This window comes from Cydia splendana, chromosome 6, assembly GCF_910591565.1.
Source record: "Cydia splendana chromosome 6, ilCydSple1.2, whole genome shotgun sequence".
NCBI lineage: Eukaryota > Metazoa > Arthropoda > Insecta > Lepidoptera > Tortricidae > Cydia > Cydia splendana.
Genome location: NC_085965.1, coordinates 19,019,537 through 19,041,541, shown reverse-complemented (window position 1 = coordinate 19,041,541; position 22,005 = coordinate 19,019,537). Strand labels below are relative to the sequence as shown.

The following is a 22,005-nucleotide window of genomic DNA, read 5'->3' as shown; positions in this document are numbered from 1 at the left end:
GTTTATCGTGTTATTAATATTAACCAAACAAACATTGAAAGTATGTGAAAGTATTGAAAGATAATTGGGGCATTACCTATGAAAAGGGACCTTATTGTCGATGGCGCTTATGCCGCACACGCACAGCGTCGCGCGGCATTGTATTTATATCGGAGCATCGTTAATAATGGCGTAAGCGCCTTTGACAATAAGATCCCTTTTCATAGATAACGTCACAATGTATCTGGTAGCAGATGTCGCTTGTAGTAAAGTACCTAATTTCAGGAATCATTAGCGAACATAACAAAAATTTCGTCATCTTGCTTATAGTTGCATTTTTTTAAGATCGTCACCTGGAATGTTAATTAAAAGCTCTTCCTACATTCAATCCATACTATTCAGATTATCTTAAAAAATCTAACTATGCCTACTTGACTCATAGGTTAATTAGAACGATTGTATTCCCAGAGGCCGATTGAGGTTCAAGCCCTGGCCGTGTCATTTATTTTTGCATTTTTTTCGATGTCAGTTCATTAAATTATAAACTACTAATCAGTGGTCATAACGTATCTATTTGTAATATTAGCGTTAAGCCATTCAGTAGAAATATATCTACCGCGTCTAAAGCATTCTTCCTACCCAATGCAAAAAGAGAACACTAAAATCTAAACTAGTTCATAGTTTGCATATTGTAGTGTGACTACTTAAAAACACAAACCAAAATGTTTGATAAAAATAATTTGTTTTGTTCCCAAATTGTAGAAAACTAAAATTTTACATCAGTCTAAAACTGTCAGTCTGTAAGCAAGGTCTAGATCTAAAGTAGGACATCCTAACATCATAGACTCCATTGATCGGGGTCACTGACCGGTTATCGCATCACGTACGCAGGTTGCCCGTACTGAGCACTTCAAGTTATCTAATAACAGACTTGTCAAGCAAACGTGTCAGGCTCATCTGATACCTATAACTACATTCCATAGGCACTTTTAACCAGTACGGATATGATGGTCGTTCTTGTCTACGTGACAGCGTGATAAAACGGTGTCCCTTTCTATCCCACGGTGTTAAAAAGTGACAGTTATTTTATCACGTGGATAAAGATGAATAAAGCCATCCATAATACGCCGGAGATTTAACTATTTATTATAGGGTATTTGACTGTATTTAAAATATTTTTTTTACACCATGCAAGAAATAAAACACTAGAAGATTCATAGTCAAACGTAGATGGCAGTTATTGTTAGTAACAATTTCTATTTTAAAACCTGTATAAATGATATCGTGACGTCACATGCTTGTGTTTCATATAAATTTCATAGTTAGTAACAAAATCGTTTTCACTGTTCGAAAATCAAGAAATCCGCATATGCCACTGGGCAGTCTGCAAAATTATGCTGTCTTTCTCGTCTGACGTCACGTTTTGATCTAACCAGCAACACCAACCTGCGCCGAAACGAAAACAAAGGTGAAAAAAATCGCGATTGACCATGTTGAAAATGGGGGCATTATCTATGAAACCTTATTGTCGATGGCGCTTAAGCCGCACAGCGTCGCGCGGCGTTGTATTTATATCAGAACATCGTTAATAATGGCGTAAGCGCCTTCGACAATAAGGTCCCTTTTCATAGATAACGTCACAATTATGCTTTAGTTTAGTTCTTAGTATAGTATGACATAAAATAGTAGAAAATAATAAAATGTAACTAACTTTTCATACTAAATTGTTACCATGTTTAAGCATTTTTCGTCAAAAATGTGACAGTTACGTAGGAAGTGGCGCCCTCAATAATTTTCTACAAAATATGTCGAACTATATAAAATAAACTACTATATACAGGTAAAGTGATTATTGGCAGCAACTGAGTGGAAATATCGGTTATACCCCGAGCGAAGGCCGCCAAGTGCGCTTGACAGGTGACAGCTGTCAGATTCATGTCCGAACTGTTCACGATGTTCACAATGCCTGCGGAGCTCGTCGCTACAATAAAAGCCAACAAGTCATTAAAGTTTATTTTATTAAGTATCCAGAACACTAATTACCTGAACTTACATAAATTGATTTGAAGTGGCTAAATATATCGCCAAAGATATCGCTTATTTCCATAGTAACAAGGATGTGTTCGGATATATTTGACCACTTTAGTTGTCACTATCTATTTTATGATGCCTGCGGGCTCAGCACGGTTCCATTTTTATCGACTATCACTATGCGCGTCCCTTTCGCACTTACATACTTGTTAGAACGTGACAGGCATGGTGACAAGGGATAAAAACGCGACCGTGCTAAGCCGCCTGATGTAGATAAGTACATGAACTATTTTGGTTCCGTCAGACTGTTTGGAACTATAAAAAAAACTATAGGTACTCATTATTTGATTCATTATGTGACAGTACTAGCGTAAGACAAAGACTGTATGATTCTGTCTATGTTTGAAATGAGATTAGTCCCTGGCCAAACAACAGTTTCCTAGTACAGTCAAGTGTAATAAAAAAATATACAACTTACTCAAAACTATGTCCCATAGTTCTTAATTCGCTGTCATAAGAGCTTTGGGACATATTTTTGAGTATAAGATAAAGATAAAAGATATTTATTCGTGACGTTCACAAAACATGTACGAACATGTACAGACAACAACAGCAAGGAAATAAGACATCAATAAGTGTGCATCACGAAATGGACCCAACTCAGAATAATGCTAGCTATAAAGCCAGCGCTGGTCTTCCGTAGGGCCCATTCGGTGATGCCACGACAGATAACACATAAAGATACATATTAAAACATTGCAAAGATACACAAAAGGAATAATTAACACAACAACAGAGAATACAAAAAAAAGAACAATATATACAAGAAAAACAAATAAAAAATAAGAAAAACATAAACATAGACAAGAATTTACAGTAAAGGTCAAATTATGAACGCGACCATACCATGCGTCAACGCAACACAAACTTATCAAGGAACGGCAATAAAGTGCAGCTGGCTGTCTATGAGTTCTGCGACATAGCATACAAGACGTAATCCTAACCTATACTTAAAATTAAAAAGAGGTGATAAAAGAAGCGATATGGCAAAGCAAAAGGGACAAAATACGTACCATAAGTCGATATAAATACGAGAGATATAGCAAATTATATGCAACTAGTGTCATGACTCAAAGTTTCCTGTGATTGTTGGTGTAACTGTAAATACATAAATTGTTTGAGTTTGCATCTAAAAGAGTTAACATTTTGCAGGTTCCTTATTGGCGGTGGAATATTATTCCAAATCTTTGCTGCTGCATATCGGAAACTAATACCACGGATATGAGTGCACCCATATTTTTACCCTTGACTGTACCTTCAGAACAGAAGCAACCAGAAGTTATGGCCGCAAATTTCCACACCATTACTTCCCTGATAGACAATATCGTTACGACCATAATTACCCACGTATAACAACAAATAACGAGATCACTGTCCCTCTGATTTCAATTTATTGTCTATGAATAAGAGGGAATGCAATGTTCTCAGTTTTTAGTTCTATAAAGTCGTAAGAGTCAACAAAAATGATACGAATACGACATTGTGGATGTAAGATGTATGGTGTTGAATTTACAACCATTTTGTTTATGGACGTATCGAATGGGAGATGTATGGCGATAGTATTTTTAGTTTTAGAGTCGGTTGATAAGCCGGGGATGGTATGGTGAAGCACGGTGTGTTTTTAGGGTTCCGTACCCAAAGGGTAAAACGGGACCCTATTACTAACACTCCATCTGTCCATCTGTCTGTTGTCGCCAGGCTGTAACTCATGAACCGTGATAGATATTCTGTTTCCGCTATGTAAACAAATACTAAACACAGAATATAATAAATATTTAAGTGGGGCTCTCATACAACAAACGTGATTTTTCTGCTGTTTTTTGCGTAATGGTACGGAACCCTTCGTGCGCGAGTCCGACTCGCACTTGTCCGATTTTTTTTAATAGCCGAGTATAGTCGTGGACGTTGAGTCAGTGCTATAAAGTGAGATAATAAAAAGACGATCATTAAACATAGGTCTAATGGAATTGTTAATTTTTTCATTTGCATTATTTTTATAAAATTGTACAAATTGTTACCTATCTGTCAAATTACTTGTACAGGTGTATTAGTGCATAATTATTTTCCATCGTATTTTAACGGAAACGTACGAACGTGTCTTACTATTTCAGTCAGTCTCGGTAGGTACAAAAAGTACTGAATTTAATCAATTGTATTTTTCTTTTGTATCTTTTTACTCAGGTGTGCCAATAAAGAATATTCTATCTATCTATCTACTGAGGTTGACTGAAGTAGCATGACAAATACGAACGTTTCCGAGAAAATACGATGGAAAACAAGTATGCACTACATCTGTACTCGACAATTGTTTTATCAAGCAGAAGATACGTCTCCATACGATACTACAAATTTTTAAATTAAAGGAAAATTAAAAAAAAAAATCATCGCTTCGGCTTTGTCACGCCTTCAAAACTATGGTCAGTCAAGGCTTTTTAAATTGGTCGGCATGTTATTATTACTGGCTAGTATTTGCTGTTTATTTAAATAAGCGACTGCTGTCATTGGCTGGTTGCCTGGTTTTGCTCTTGTCTTGTAACGATGTTCGACTTTGTTTCTTGATGACTCGTGACATTTAAAATTGTTCTGACATGGCTTCAACATAAAACAAAACCGACTCCCGTCATTAAAACTAGTCGAATTGGTCGTTTATGCGTTTAATGTAAAATTCCATACCCAGTTTACTTTTCATTAATCTTAATGTGAAGTTTTTTAAAGACGTCTGCGATGCGTTAAAGGCGGATTTCAATTAAAATAAACAGGCAGATGGCAAATGTAATACACAATTAAACATTATTTCATAGTAATATAAATGTGATCACGTACAAACATGGAAACTAGGACAATATTAATGGTTATAAAAGTATTTAAACGGTAATGCAGTAATCATATGAAATATGCGATCGTAAACGTCCAATTGCTCCAGTTAATTGAAAATAAAGTAAGAAAATTTATACACCAATAAAGCAACGTTCGGATGACGACTGCAGTTGCCTTCGACGACTTCACGTTCGACGTGTTGCCTCCCTATCACCCTTACGTACGAATATACAAGTGCGATACAGAGGCAACACGTCGAACGTGGTTCGCGGTCTGCTACAGCAAGCGGCGTTGACGCGTCAATTTTCTTGATAAAGTGAGTGACGGATAGAAAAATCTAATCGCGACTAACAGATAGGGTAATTCGCCTGTAACTGGCCACCCTAAACTAAAAATGAATATAATAGAATTCATTTTAGTATAATGTGGCTAGTTATTGAAACCTTATACTAAAATGAATTCTAGTGAATAAAATTCATATTTCGTTTAGGGTGGCCAGTTATTAGCCGGTGGCCAGTTACTGGCGAATTACCCTATGTTACGGAAAGTTTCCTAAAACTTGAAAAATCGCGGAAATTTCAGGAAATTAAGGTAACTAACATTTTTTATCCCATACAAAAAGTTTCCGATTTTATTGAACATAATAAAATCGCAGTTTTGGAAACTTTCCGATGGCATTTCAGTATGAGTGGCCGATCTAATGTTCTAATCGCGATATAGTAATGCGTGTAAGCGGTAACGACATACATGTAATTTATTAAGAAAGTTGGCTGATACTATTGATCGTAATAAAGTTGTAACTGTAAGAGCGGTTTCGTACTACGTCCGATTTGAATCCGATCCGAACCCGTGAAAATATGGTCCGTAGTAGCCGTAGAACTATTTCAATGGTAAGTTACGCACTAGATCCGATCTCCGTCATCCGATTTCTTTCCGTCATTCAACGTGTGCGGTGCGTAACTTACCATAGAAATAGTTCTACGGCTACTACGGACCATATTTTCACGGGTTCGGATCGGATTCGAATCGGACGTAGTGCGAAACCGCTCTAACGGTGTAGTCTGAATTCGAATGTAACCTTTAGAGTAGTTATAATATGTATGGAACAATAATGCAGCTTATATTGACGGTTATCGTCATAATCATAAAATTCAAGATAATTATTATTCATGGGAACGTAATTTCTGAAAAACCGGCCAGGTGCGAGGCGGACTCGCGCACGAAGGGTTCCGTACCATTACGCAAAAATGGCTAAAAATCACGTTTATTGTATTTGTACACGAGCTCCACTTAAATATTTTATTTTATACAATTTTTAGTATTTGTTGTTATAGCGGCAACAGAAATACATCATCTGTAAAAATTTCAACTGTCTAGAGTCTAGTCTGTCTGTGTTTGTCTATCACGGTTCATGAGATACAGCCCGGTGACAGACAAACAGACAGATGAGTCTTAGTAATAGGTTCCCGTTTTTACCCCTCGGGTACGGAACCCTAAAAACTACAACGAAATAAAAATCCACCCATAACTGTATAAGATTTTAGACATGTAGTAAAGCTTAGACTTTACTCACTTCGATTTTGTTACCTACTTGTAATACTTGTATTCGAATAACTATCACTCGGCTATTAAATACAAGTACTAATAAATTAATTAGCAACATTCATTACAATATCAATTTACGCTTTATCGACACAGTTTGAATTCGTAGAAGAGTAGATAGGAAGCAACACAAATAGTAGTAGAATAACCAATAACATACTCGCACCCATAGTCTAATAAAACATGGTCTTCCATTCCCAGAGTGACACGGGGCTACGTCACAACAACATGGCCGCTATATATAGCGCTATCGCATATTATCATATAGCGCTGTCGCATGATGACGTAAGCCCGTGTCAGTTAGGTGACCTAGAAAAGACGGGAATGGAGTACCAGGCGGAGTATATTATTATACCATGCTCGCACCTAATATAATAGATATATCTTGGTCAACTGATACTGTGAGATGTAGATGTATTCATGTTTCAATTCTGAGAATATGAGAAGAATTGATATTTAAGAGAAGGTATCTAAACTATCTATACTCTGTATCTTTAGGTATTTAAATAAAAGTAAACAAAATCTACCCTCAAATGGCTCCTTAAGCCAGTTGAGGGTAGATGAAAACATTACACGATCAAATAATGTATTAGGTTTAAAGTCAGGTCGTTCAGTAACTGATCCAGGCGGTTTTGTTTTTGGTTGGGTAAACCAATAAATGTTATAACTACCCGAAAATGTACAAATTGTTTACTTTTATTTAAATACCTAAAGATACAGACTATAATGAAAATGATGGGTACACACATAGATGTAAGTAAATTGAGGTAGATATGGTACCAGGCGCACGATTGTGAGCCATTAAATATAGGTTCCGGAACCTATATTTAGTTAGTCGTATGGGTGACGCCAACCTGTCAAGTTGTCAAAATCGTTGGATCAAATTTTAGTTTTGTCAACTATGAACGTCACACGTCTACATAAATAAAAGGTCATTGGGTACACATGAACTGCTAATATGCCACATAGGTACGGGGTATTTTTGCAACCCTTAGCCAAATTTTACTATAGAACCAAACGCGATTTTTTTGGCTCTCTTATAATAAAACGTTTACATTTGATTAGCCAAAATCGACTAAACAGCCAATGTCCTTATATTTTTACCCAATTTTACATAATGTATAAACAAACTTACCTGACACGTAAGTCACGTCACGTGAGTAAGTTAAGTGACATCTTGAAAAAGACATGATTCTGTCATGATTTTTGTATTTACATTGAATTTAAGCAAACGCGTTTATGATTTTTTGTGAACGCAGTGTTATTATAAATACGATTAAAAAGGCAACACCCAACAGATTATCATCATACGTTTTGAACGCACCAATAATTGATATTATACTGGCAACACTGAACTTTTCATGAATATGATTGGGTCAAACTTACCAATGGGACTGTTGCTAAACTCTGATTGGTCAGGTTTGACAGTTAGTATCAACCAATCAGCAATGATAATTTGCCCGCCATTTTTTAGTCATGGCGGTTAGGAGGTTTGGTGTCGTGGTGGCATTCTTGGGAGAACCATCAAGCGGAACAGTCAAGGAGAAGTAGAGTTATACAACATCTCAGAAGTGTCCAGAACCTGCCTACATGGTGGATATACTTACCACGGAGTGTACGTAAGTACTATTTCAACTATCCTGATACACAATTAGACATTGTTAATCCATAGTATTTAGATAATTGAATAGTAACGGGTTTAGATGTTGAGAAACATCGGTATCTTAACTAAATTCTTTACAGCATGTCTGTAGTTATAATGGTTTGAAATACATGCAAAGTTAATAGTAAATTCAGGTATAAAATTCTTTGTTCGTTCATTCTCTGACTACCTACAAAAAAAAAAAAAACTATATGGATAAGATTCCATTGAGTTTATCTTTTGCCCAGTTTGTTTTATTTAATAGGTTGGAATTTATAAATATCTAAATAGCAGGTAAAACGGAATCGCCCTAAGTATATGTTATATGTTCATAGCTCCATGTATTTCTTCTTATAATATTAATTATTTTCAATTTCGAACAATAAATCCATACTTTTGTGAATTACACCACAAATGAAAGTTAATCATGGTAGAAATGGAAGGATTTGTTTTTGTAGTTGCTTCAATCGATTCAAGTAAAGATAATTTAGCTTGTGATACGTTGTGATACGTCATTCATTGTATAAAAGTTTGCAATACGTTTGTACAATACGTTGTTAACGGGTCTAGATGTTTAATATTACATGAGAATGTTTCATTTTATGTTCGTATTTACATGATGCTACTCATAGCAATTAATGATGAATGGCAATGCGGATAAAGATAATCAGTATAACTCTGACCTTCGTCTACACCCGTTGTTATCACGGTCACGTAGTTCAAGCTATATTGGACTCTTGAGGTCAGTTTTATTAAGAAAAGTGTGTGAATAGCATATCTGGGGTTTGTTTCAAGACGCGAGTGTTCGTCTAGATTTTTGTTTATGGACGTGAGCATGCGTCTAGATTTGTGTTTGATGACGTGAGCGTGCGTCTAGATTTGTGTTTGATGACGTGAGCGTGCGTCTAGATTTGTGTTTGATGACGTGAGCGTGCGTCTAGATTTGTGTTTGATGACGTGAGCGTGCGTCTAGATTGTGTTTGATGACGTGAGCGTGCGTCTAGATTTGTGTTTGATGACGTGAGCGTGCGTCTAGATATGTGTTTGATGACGTGAGCGTGCGTCTTGATTTTGTTTGATGACGTGAGCGTGCGTCTAGAATTGTTTGATGACGTGAGCGTGCGTCTAGATTTGTTTGATGACGTGAGCGTGCGTCTAGATTTGTGTTTGATGACGTGAGCGTGCGTCAAAATTTTGTTTGAGACGTGAGTGTGCGTCTAGATTTGTGTGTATAGTCTAGATTTTTGATTGAGGTCGTGAGCCGGCGTCTAGATTTTTCCTCAGAGTGAGTCTAGATTTTTGTCTGAGTGACTGTGAGTACAGTCTGGGATTTATATGAGATGTGAGCAGCGCCACAATGTACACTCACACTGTTGGCACTCACTTCATTGAAGATGTATACTTACCAAAATTGTCATAGCTAGCGAGTTTAGCTTACGATAGTGGCAAGATGTACGGAACGGATTAAGATTAACAGAACGAGGTGTTTGAAATAGTCTTAATTACTTACATAGAATATGTTAGTGTATGTTAAAGATCCACTACTATTAAAGCTCCCGAGTACTATGTAATATGTTATATAGGGGAAATCAATTCGAGTTCTAGGTGAATGAGTAAGAAAAGAGAGCTCATTGTCTAGGAAAACCCTTGTTTAGGTTAAATGTAGCCATCGCTGTCTATCGCATGCTACGAGTTCTTTCGAAAGTCAAGCCTTACGTTAGGGTTCTGTCTAGGCTGTGATGATGATGACGATGCTCATAATGAGGATGAGTATGAGTATGAGTATGAGGATGAGTATGGCGATGAGTATGAGGATGAGTATGAGGATGAGTATGAGGATGAGTATGAGGATGAGTATGAAGATGAGGATGGGGATGAGTACGAGGATGAGGATGAGGATGAGAATGAGGATGAGTATAAGGAAAGATACATGGTTTGGGAACAATCTTACAAAAACCTTCTAGTCCAAACTAAGCAAGCTTGTAATTGATAAGTTTATTTATTTGTTTTAGATCATGTCAAGAACATCTGCCTCCAGTGAGACTGCTGGGCGCCTTCCGTTGGTCCTGAGAAAAAACCGAATAATAAGTATGTCAAGTGAGAGCTCGGATGACGATATACCTCCGATAATTGTTAGAAGACGTCACCGCCCCATCGTTAGCAATAACGATGATAATGATGGATTGAACACTAGCACGCGCGAGGGTACAAAGCGCAAACAAGACGTTGCAGATGAGAGCGCACATTCTAATTCAAAGCGCCGTAAATCAGGAGGATCTGGCAGCACCGTCAACGTTAAAGATTTGATTGAAGCACTTAACAGCAGAAGTAAACCGTCCATCAGTTCTCATCAAATGTTGAATGCTTTACCGGAGTTCGATCCTGATAATAAGAGTCAAAATATCGAGATCTGGTTGCACAAGGTAAATGAGTACGCTCGAATATATGAATGGGACGATGTCCAAACATCTCACTATGCGACGCAAAAGTTGGTTGGTACAGCTAAGAAATGGCTTTATTCGCTACCAAGCCTGAATTTTACGTGGCCAGACTGGCAAGTAAAACTACGTCGTGCCTTTCCAATCGACGACAACTTTGCACTTATGTTGGAAGAAATGTTTGCTCGAAAAACTAAAGCCGATGAGAGTTTGCGCACATATTTCTACGACAAATTGATGCTGTTGAATAGATGCGAGATCACCGGGAAAAAGGCAGTAGATTGTCTTATTCACGGCATATCGGATGTATCGATGAGAAATAGTGCGCAGGCACTTAAATGCGTAGAGCCGGAAGACTTATTACAATATTTTGTAATTCAACAACCCGAAAAAGCCTTCTCATTCACACAAAAGAAACGGGGCTATGCTGAAGGAATGGAAAGAAGAATGTTTCGCAAGATACGTTGTTTTAACTGCGGTGTTGATGGACACACATCAAATAGATGTCCTCAGAAGAAAGAAATTCCGAATACGAAGTCATCGAGCTGCTTTAATTGTAAAGAAGAGGGACATCGATTTAGTAACTGTCCCAAGACACTTATGAAGTGTAAAGCTTGTGGCATGATTGGCCACAATGATCAAAACTGTCGGTTTCCCTCTTCTAAAAACGCAACGAAGACTGAAAAGGTGTTAAATATTGTTAGTTCTAATACCAATGAAAAATTTGTTAAAGAAATTGATGTTAATAATAAATCAGTACATGCTTACATTGACTTTGGTAGCGACTGTTCCCTTATGAATTCAACCGAAGCTGAAAACTTAAAATTGGACAAAATGTTCTCTGATTTACCGGCAATAAAAGGATTTGGCAATTTCCTTGTATCACCCATGCATAAATCCAAAGTGACAGTCCAGGTTGATGAAGTGCGCACTGAGGTCATAGTTTATGTAGTACCCGATAAATATTTACATGTACCGGTACTAATAGGTCAGAATTTTACGGAATTGCCTCAGGTGTTAGTCGTTAAGGATAGCAAAAATTTGTTTTTCTTTAACAATCCTTCAGAAGAATCTGAGTCAGGATCGAGTTCTAACATTGTCAAGTTGGTAAACATTGATAATTTAACTCTGACTGGAATTCACTTTGTACCGGTACAGATTAATGAACCTTATAATGGTAATGTGTATGTGGAGGAACAAGTGCGATTAATTCCTGGTAAGGAGTATCGAGTACTCCAGGGCGCATATCAATTTAAAGACGGCATAAGTGAAATACTTGTTTCGAATATGACAAATGCTCCTGTAACTCTGAAAAAAGGCACCTTGTTAAGTCGAGCTTTTCCGTTTAAGGAAGTCAATATGGTCGATGTACGACGAATCACTGGGAATAATAATAAAACTTTACCTCCGATTAACATAGACGAAATACAAGTGGGCCCGAATATAAACAACGAAACCAAGGTAAAGTTACATAGCTTGCTACAAAAATATCGGGAATGTTTCGCGAACTCACTAGACGAAATTGGTTGTGCTCCTAAAGAATTCGAGATGAAAATAGATCTGAAGGACGATAAACCGATTGCTTATCGACCATATAGGCTTTCTCATTCTGAAAGAGTTAAGGTTAGGGAAACTATCTCAGATCTTCTTAAAAATGACATAATCAGGGAGTCTAGCTCGGACTATGCCAGTCCAATATTAATGGTTAGGAAGAAAAATGGAGACCAGAGATTGTGCGTTGATTATAGGGCATTAAATGCAAAAACTGTTAAAGATAGGTATCCACTCCCTATTATTGAGGACCAAGTAGGAAACCTTAGTGGAAACAAGTACTTCTCTACCTTAGACATGGCATCAGGCTATTACCAGGTACCACTATCTGAAGGAAGCAAACACTTATCAGCTTTCGTCACCCCGGACGGCCACTACGAATTTAATCGTATGCCGTTCGGGTTAGCTAATGCACCTGCAGTGTTCCAGAAGATGGTAAATAAAATATTAGGCGCAAGTCGGTTCGAGTCCGTACTTGCATACATGGATGACTTGCTTATTCCAACCACAACGCTGAGCGAAGGCTTTGAAAAACTTGAGCAAGTATTGAAGTTGATAAAGGAATATGGTCTTACCTTAAAGCTTTCGAAGTGTCGCTTTTTCTCCACGTCAATTGAATATCTTGGGTACGAAGTTTCGGAACAAGGTATCCAACCAAGTCGGCACAAGACTACTGCGATTGAACAATTTCCAACGCCTAGAAATATACACGAAACAAGGCAATTCCTTGGATTGGCCAGCTATTTTAGAAAATTTGTAAAAGGGTTTGGTGAAATGGCACGTCCTCTAACTACACTTTTAAAGAAAGGTTCTGACTGGAGATGGACTGATGCAGAAGAGAACGCCTTCTCAAGTCTAAAGAATGTACTGTGTAGTAGACCGGTATTGGCTCTTTACGATCATACAGCCCAGACCGAGTTACACACAGATGCAAGTTCTCTTGGGATTGGAGGAATACTTATGCAACGGCAAAAAGGTACAAATGAACTCAAACCTGTGGCGTATTTTAGCCGTCAGACCTCTCCGGAAGAAAAAGTTTACCATTCCTACGAACTGGAAACTCTAGCAGTGGTTTGTTCACTGAGGAAGTTTAGAGTATATTTACTGGGTCGTCCATTCAAAATTTTTACAGATTGTCAAGCTCTCCGTCTGACCCTAACCAAGAAAGATCTCGTACCGCGGATAGCAAGATGGCTTTTACAGATGGGAGAGTACGATTATGAAATAGAGTACCGTCCAGGTGACCGCATGATGCACGTCGATGCATTAAGTCGAAACCCTGTGGAAGTCCCCAACGACGATTGTAACCCCGAAAATGTTATTTCTGTTCTCCGCATTGAACAAAGTGATTGGCTGGTTACATTGCAATTAGGTGATTCGGATACAAGTAGAATAATCAAAACGTTAAAACCTGAGATGGACGAAGAATACGTGGATATAAAGAAACATTACGTACTTAAGAATAATGTACTATACCGAAAAGTAAGAGATCATGATGAGGATACTTTGAAACTGGTAATACCCAAAGGAGCAAGGTGGCAGATATGTCGTCTCAACCACGATGAAGTGGGACATTTTGGCATTAACAAGACTCTTGAGCGTATACAAAGTCAATATTGGTTTCCCAAAATGGCCCGCTTTGTAAAAAAATACGTGAGTGCGTGCCTTGAATGTGCATACAACAAGGACAACAAAAAACCAGGAAAAAAAGGACACATCTATCCCATTGAGAAAATGAGTGTTCCCTTTCAAACGATCCACATTGATCACCTTGGACCTTTCCTTAAGAGTAAACGACAAAATGTTTATATCCTAACTGTGGTTGACGGTTTTTCGAAATATGTTTTTGTAAGACCGGTGAAGAACACCAAAAGCAATACAACAATAAAAACTTTGGAAAACATATTCCAGGACTTTGGTACACCAGAACGTATTATATCTGACAGGGGAACAGCGTTTACGTCTGGTCAGTTTAAACAATTTTGTGCTGAAAGACATATCAAACATGTTCTTAATGCTGTCGCTTGTCCACGTGCCAATGGACAAGCGGAACGCGTTAATCAGGTAATCTTAAATGCATTAGCAGCACAAAATTCGTTACAAAATGAAAAAGACTGGGATTTAGCTGTCCCAAAGGTACAGTTTGGTATTAACAGTACAGTAAATGCCACAACAGGAAAAACTCCTTCAGAGGTACTTTTCGGCATGAGACTAAAAGGTATCCCTGATAGCATGTTTAGAGAACTTGTTGCCGAGACTAACGGGCATCAAGACTTACTTGAATTAAGAAAAGAAATCAAGGTTACAATTGATGAAAGACAAGATAAAATGAAAAAGTCACATGATTCGAAAACAAAACCTGCGGACCAGTATAAAGTTGGCGACTTGGTTAAAATAACAAAAATTTCTTTTGCGGAAAATCCAGGTCAAAGCAAAAAACTTTTACCCAAATTCATAGGTCCATACAAAATTACTAAGATATTAGGTAATGACAGGTACGAAATCACTAATATCCCTGGTTTCATAAAGTCAAAGAAATACTGTTCTGTAGTCTCAGCTGACCGAATGAGACCATGGATTAATGTTAAAGCCCTCAATGTTATGACTGACAATGACGATAGCAGTTCTGACTCAGATTCTACTTAGGTTAATTATGTCCGATTTGAAGTATACTGTCATATGTTTGTGTATAATTGTAGAATCTCTGTAATAAGCGTACATAGCTTTAATTAAGATAAACTATCAGTAAAATGGCCTAATGTCATGATTGCAAGTGATTGCTTATAAATCTTATAATGTACCTTTCTCTAATTATTTATTAATGTACTGTTGAACAATAATGTTATTAATGTTATAAAAACAAAAATAATAATATGAAATTTGGTTACTTCATTCGTTTTATTGTATAATGCATTGCGTTCCTATGATATTTTCTTGGTTTTATTTTTACGTGCGCCGGAGTCTGCACGTAGTCTGATGGCCGAATGTCATGATTTTTGTATTTACATTGAATTTAAGCAAACGCGTTTATGATTTTTTGTGAACGCAGTGTTATTATAAATACGATTAAAAAGGCAACACCCAACAGATTATCATCATACGTTTTGAACGCACCAATAATTGATATTATACTGGCAACACTGAACTTTTCATGAATATGATTGGGTCAAACTTACCAATGGGACTGTTGCTAAACTCTGATTGGTCAGGTTTGACAGTTAGTATCAACCAATCAGCAATGATAATTTGCCCGCCATTTTTTAGTCATGGCGGTTAGGAGGTTTGGTGTCGTGGTGGCATTCTTGGGAGAACCATCAAGCGGAACAGTCAAGGAGAAGTAGAGTTATACAACAATTCTAACCTCTGTATAGGCCAATGAAATTAGATGTTTTCCACGAATTAATTCCCAGCAAGCTGGAAATCGTCTAAATACCTTCATTTGGTTCTAAATTAGCGTAATCCGAGTTTGCCCCATTCCAGGAGTTGTGGAAAAAATTTTGCTCTTTTTAAGTTTTTTGCTTGTAGTTCTAAAACGGTACGTCAGACAGAAAATTTGCTCTAATCATAATAAAAATTGACATTTGAGGATCCGAAAGATACCTTAATATTAGTTCATAGTCAAAGATTGTAAAAAATGGCCGCCTTTTTGAATTTCTTTTTTTTGTAAAGTCGTGTTAAAATCCGTTTTTTTTTTCGTGTCTGATCCACAACAACCTTGCTGGTAGTAACATTGATTTTGACGGTGGGTTCCTTCTACATCGAGTGGTTTTGTCAATCCAAAGTAAAATGTATCTCCCAAGTCCCAAGGCCACCAAAATTTATCCACGCCTCCTGGGATGGAGCAAACGGATTATGCGAATTTAAGACCTAATGAAGGTATTAAAATGATTTCTAGCTTGCTGGGAATTAATTCCTCAAAACGCTTTTTTCTCTCTAATTTGATTGGCCTAGTATTTGCGGAATTCAAAAACGTTTCACGGTTCACATGTGTCTCAGGCAGGAGATTTTTAGCTCATCCATATGTACTGGTTCCCAAAATAGTTGTTTTAGTACACTATAGGTCACGTTACACTGGCGACTAACTTGAATCATCGGCGCTCGCGCAGCCAATTAGAACACGGCTAGCAATTAAGCCAGTGATTTGTGGACGGATGTTTAAGACATAGGCGCGGACCTAACCCTATAAGACCAGTTTATCATCCCACTACGACCTTAAGGTGTTGCGACACAGCCTATTATTGAATGACTAGACTGTAAAAACTTTGGCCATAGTTTAGGCTTTCTATCGAAAGTGCAGGAGACTAGTTGCGATTGCGCACATTTTTCTGTCCAATTTGTTTAAATTATTGAGTTTTCTCTTTTACAGCTTTATAAAGATGATTTATTTACGCACGATGTTGAATTTTAATGTTAGTATAAACTATATCTACTTATCCCTCTCGTTGGGGTTATAATACTAGCTACTACTATCATTACTTATCGTAATAACTAACTAAATATGATCATTGTCAAGATGGCGCTGTTATTCTCATGTATAGAGTGATAATTCAGTATAGTATGAAAAAATTAGTTAATTATCAGTGAAATTCCGCAACATGACGCGTGATCATATATTACTGGCCAGGCTTTACTACTTATCATTTTGATATGATCCACAAACCTCAAAATGCAAAAATACTGGCATCCAACGCAGTTAAAAAAACATATTTCAAGTCCTCCTCACACCAAACACGTTCATAACAAGCCATCCCTCTCTCGCAGATTAAAAGTAAAAGCGTGTCCAGGGACGTGCGGCCAGTTGGACTTTTACTCTAATTAATCCGAGGGGTGTTGCCGAGACGAGTAATTAGCCGATCGATAGGCTGCGGCTTAAATTGTTGCCAAACGGGGGAATTTTATCAGGGAGTTCTGGTAATGGGGTAAATTGGCGAAGTTTTTAGTTTTACGGATATGATTAGAGCTACAGCTTTCTCTCTCTTGAGTGATGTGGTTTTATATCTGCATGTTTTTAACTCTTAGGACCACTTGCACCATCCCACTGACCCGTGGTTAAGCGGTTAAATCATTAACCTAATGTCAAATTGTAAGCTTGCCTCTTACTTATTTGCTAAAATGATACCTATGCTTTTTTAAATGGGCACACATGCCTAACCTATTATGTGTGACCTTTATAAATCAAAGCAAGCACTTATAAGAAAACCATACTTAATGGAAACTGTTTTGTTTCCACAATAAGAATAAGCTAAGGATTTATGGGTTTAATATAAAGTCTAGGTCAAGTTCCTAAATGGGGTAAGGGTTTCCTTATGGCTACTGCCTGTTTTCAGAAAACCTTAAGTAACATTTGAATACCTCGACGTCAAAAGTGTTTACAATTTTGCGACCTACTCCATTGTAATAAAGCCTACAATGCTTACATATATTTGCCGTTGAGCGAAACTGTTAAAGTTAAGCCCTTTTATGAAACTACGGCTTTCTAGTGCCTTATAACGCCAGTACACTTTTAAAGATTTACTACCTGAAAATATTAATTTATGTAATTAGTTTCGCGCCGCGCCGAGAGTGCTGGAGGTTATTTTTATGCGGGTTAGGTATATAACTTTTAGAATGCCTAATTATAAAATAAGTATCGGCACTTGAGTTTATTATTATTATTATTGTGAGCCTGTTGTGTCCCACTGCTGGGCAAAGGCCTCCCCCTGTTTTTTCCATTCTTCCCGGTCTTGAGCAGTCTTCGGCCATTCTTTTAAAAAGGAGTCTAGCTCGTCTCGCCATCGCCGACGTGGTCTGCCAAATCCCCGTTTTGAGCTGGGCTGCCACTCTGTGGTAATCTTGGCCCATAGCTCACTCGGCATATGACAGACATGGCCACCCCAGTCCTACTTCAGCTTAGCCGCTTTCCGAGCTACATCGATGACTTGTGTTCTGGAGCGCGGTGGTGGTTGAGTTTATATTACAATATCTGGGAGACCAAGCTTTGCTCGGAAAACATATAAAAAATCAAAAATGCGCGATTTTCCAGAGATAAGACCTAGCTAGATCGATCTATCGCCCCCGAAAACTCCCATACCTGCAAATAGCCGTTTCCGAGATCCCCGAAAAATATATATAAATGAACAAGAATTGCTCGTTTAAAGGGTAAAATACATAGTTCAAATTAAGCAATTCTGATGCCACTATTCGCATGCCTATATAATACTACGAAGGGAAAGGGTATGTTAAGATATCTCGGTAATATTTTTCAGCGGCGTTGTATGTGCGTCACGTACCAACCTTCGGGGTCAGGGCTCGCGGCTAGAGCACTAGATGACTAGATCTAGTTCTTATCTTACTGAGCACGTGTTAGGACTGTTAGGTTTATTTTAGTCGTTTTTGATGATATCATATGATTTATTAATCTCACAATATAAAATTTTACTTAAAATTACACATGGTAGGTATATTCTTAGGAATTTATATTGTGATATTTTGATAGGTAGGAAAGGAACTTTGGAACAGTTTTAACTTAGTTATGTATTCGTTTGTATTTGATGATGGTTTAATTTACCCTGTTTCTGATCTTGGAAACGATAATATTGATTATCGATTCGCCCCGGCTTCGCACGGGTTAACAAATTATACACCTAAACCTTTCTCAAGAATCACTCTATTGATAGGTAAAAACGGCATGAAAATCCGTTCAGTAGTTTTTGAGTTTACCGCGAACATACAAACACACAAACAGACAGACGCGGCGGGGGAATATGTTTTATTTATATTTAGGTGTAGTGTCACAGAATAACTAATAGTACTACCGTACAGAAAATTCACTCCTTCACAAAAGTCAGCTTTACGTATAAAATTATACCTATACTCGCCGCCTGCAACAAAATTGAAACTTATAACCGCGCACGAACGGTGAATCTTCATTGCACGAGCGTCACGTGACACGACTATCGTGCGGTCGAGCGGCAGCCCACTGCCATACGCCTGCCCTGCCCGGGAGGGCGCCGGCCAAATGTGTACCTAAACTGCGCAGTGACACCCCCCTGGTAGTGTATAGGGACCCTTCTCTCATGGAAAGCCACATATATCATACTTTGTATCAATCGTAACTTCGTACTCAGTAACTGCATCAATTCAACTGTCATTTCCATCAACATTATCTACAACATTGACAATAAATTACGACTTGAACGTTACACTTATGTAACGATCCGTCATAGCAACTATACATTCCGTAGATTGACGAATAAATTGGCTATTTGCACGGAGATATTACTTGTTAGCAGAGACTAGTAAAAACAAAGAATGGCAACGCCGTCTTGACAACGCCGTGTTTCTCAACATTGCGTGGTCGATAGCGTCACATTATCGAGGTCCCGTACGGTTACCATCAGTTTGTCACTGACATAAACGCCGTCGAGAACATAATTTACTTTCTATACATCCCGTTTGCACTAATATGCGAGTGCGAGTGAGATGTATAGAAAGTAAATTACGTTCTCGACGGCGTTTATGTCAGTGACAAACTGATGGTAACCGTACTGGTCGCAACTTAATACATTTTGTGTGCCGTTTCACTTATTCTGCTTAATTCCGTAACGATATTATTTCAAATCCCTTGAATTAGAATACAAGAATGATTAGGTACTCAGCGTTGGACTATTTAGTCCGGTTCTTCTTAATACCTAATACTTATAGTTAGGGAGGCGAGGTAGCTAAATGGCGTAATTCAACGGCGCCGTCGAGACCTATCAAAATCGAAAGATAAAATAATTTCGAAAAGAAAAGCTCGTATGGCAAAAACCATTTTAGCGGTGGGTTTGGCGTGTACGGTTTTTCAAAAATGTTAAAAAAAACAGTTACTTGGGCATTCTCGAGCGCGTCAGATATTCATACTACGTATGCCCCGAGTGCCTCTGATAACAACGGTATACTAATCTGCCGGTTTGCGTGGTGGGGGTAGGCATATAAAGTAGTCAAAAATGCAAAAAAAAAAAATTTACTCGAGCGCGTCAGATTTTCGGAAGGGGTGTTAAGTAGGCCCCAAGGAAGCTTCCTTTAAAAAAACTGACGATTTCGGCGTGACGATAAGTTACGATGAATTTTTGAAAATGCAAAAAAAATAAGTTTTTTTGAAATACTCGAGCGCGTCAGATTTTCATAGGGGAGGTTTATCTCGGTATCCTGAAAGCATATTTTTTTAATCTGACAAAAATGTTGGTGGGTTCTCTTAATCTGACCGAAAAAGGTTTTTTGGTTTTTTTTTTTTCCTTTCTTTCTCCTTGATAAAACGGGGAATTTAAGAATGACAATAAAATTACCTTTTTTGTTTATTTAAACTTTTTTTTTGTAAAATGTATCGTTCGCGACTTATATGCCGCAACGCGTTCTTAGGAAGACGAAATGGCTCCTCCACACTTCCGGTCATGCGGAAACCGGCAGATTTTGTATTTTTAGTAAGTTTTAGATTATATTCTTCAAAATAAAAAATAAAAAAATCGCGCTCGAGAATGCCGGATTAACGTTTTTTTTTTACAAGTTCGCGACCCTATAACTCGGCGGCGTCAAGGACTTATCGTCAGATTAGTTAAATTTAGTCTTTAAACACTAAAATCAACCCCCAATATCTTAATCTGAGGCGCTCGAGTATTTCAGACTATCCATTTTTTTTTACTAATCTGATCGTCTATCCTAGGCGCGCGTCACTACATATAGAGCTAAATACTTTACAAGGTTGTTCTATTAGGTCTAAGGTATCTCTCATATCTTAAACTGCCACGCTCGAGTATTGCCGAAAATTCCCCTATTCGCCTCCCTAACTATTACTTACATTTTAGCTAGCCCCTTCGGGCCAATGACAAAACAGTCTGCCATAACTTTCAATTTGGTACATGCGAGAATACACACATTACACACAGACTAATCCTAGCCTAGCGCTCTCAGAGATACGTCCGTCTCACGCTTTTACCAAGTTTAACGTGGTAACTTGCAGCATCCCATTAACCCGGGGTTAACCGGTTAAACCTGGAGTTACCATGGTTAGTATGGTTACCAATACAATTTGAAACTGGTTTAACGGTTTAACCAGTTAACCCCGCGCGGGTACGATGGGATGGTGCATGTGGGGCTAACAGACTATGACAATTCAAGTGGAAAAAAGTCTGTCTATCGAGAGTTAGTTTGTATTATTGCCTTGTCTCTGCTTGTTAGGCTTATGGCCGATATTCAATTTACTCGGCTAGTAGCGGACATGGTTCGGGTGAGGTCTGTTTGCCGATATTGATTGCTACACATCCTTAACTTGTTCATATAATGTATTCCGATATGATGGAGAGCACGTGATTTGTCATATTATGCGAGATCTCGTAAAAACTGCAATAATGACTACAGGGAGACATCGGATACGTGATATAAAATCGCATCGGATACGCTGATGTATCAACACGCTCGCGCTATGGAGAAAAACCCGTTTATTTTCCAACAAAGAAACTTTTCAACTACTTTTATATAGAATAGAATAGTTTTTTATTCGTAAACACACAGACAATAGACATACATAGAAAAAACAAAGTGAAAAATAAAGTGTCACGAAATGGTCCCATCTCAGCATATGTATTTTAATTAATATGAGTGATATAATGGAGTGATTAGGCAATTATTATTGATAGGTAAATTTTTGTACCATATTGTGTGCTAGAAGTCGTAGGTATAGGTACTTATAAGTTTTTTTTTTTAAAGGTCTTAAAAAAACTTGTGTGTGTTTACTGGCCCGTTGTTAATGTCATGTAATTTAGGTATATTATAAAAGTTAAAGAAACACTTACTATCTTTGTGCTGGCGACCAATTAAGAAGTAGCTTCATGTTCATACAGACAGAGGTTACCCTGTATACCGTAACCC

The 22,005-nt window shown here is 37.8% G+C and overlaps 2 protein-coding genes and 1 long non-coding RNA gene across 4 annotated transcripts in view; 2 read left to right on the top strand and 1 right to left on the bottom strand.

Annotated features, from left to right (window-relative positions):
- LOC134791654 (caskin-2) overlaps positions 1 to 22,005 on the bottom strand; it is a 448,440-nt gene that overhangs the window by 300,982 nt on the left and 125,453 nt on the right. The gene's annotated exons all lie outside the window — the stretch shown is intronic.
- Positions 1 to 22,005, top strand: part of LOC134791806 (uncharacterized) — an 89,501-nt gene that overhangs the window by 2,359 nt on the left and 65,137 nt on the right. The gene's annotated exons all lie outside the window — the stretch shown is intronic.
- Positions 8,014 to 22,005, top strand: part of LOC134791569 (uncharacterized) — a 68,728-nt gene continuing 54,736 nt past the window's right edge. The window contains exons 1-4 of the mRNA XM_063762619.1: positions 8,014 to 8,108; positions 10,144 to 11,676; positions 12,439 to 12,555; positions 13,324 to 13,572. Coding sequence (XP_063618689.1) covers positions 10,147 to 11,676; positions 12,439 to 12,555; positions 13,324 to 13,572 — 1,896 coding nt within the window. The 5' untranslated portion in view covers positions 8,014 to 8,108; positions 10,144 to 10,146. The remainder of the gene's footprint in view (positions 8,109 to 10,143; positions 11,677 to 12,438; positions 12,556 to 13,323; positions 13,573 to 22,005) is intronic.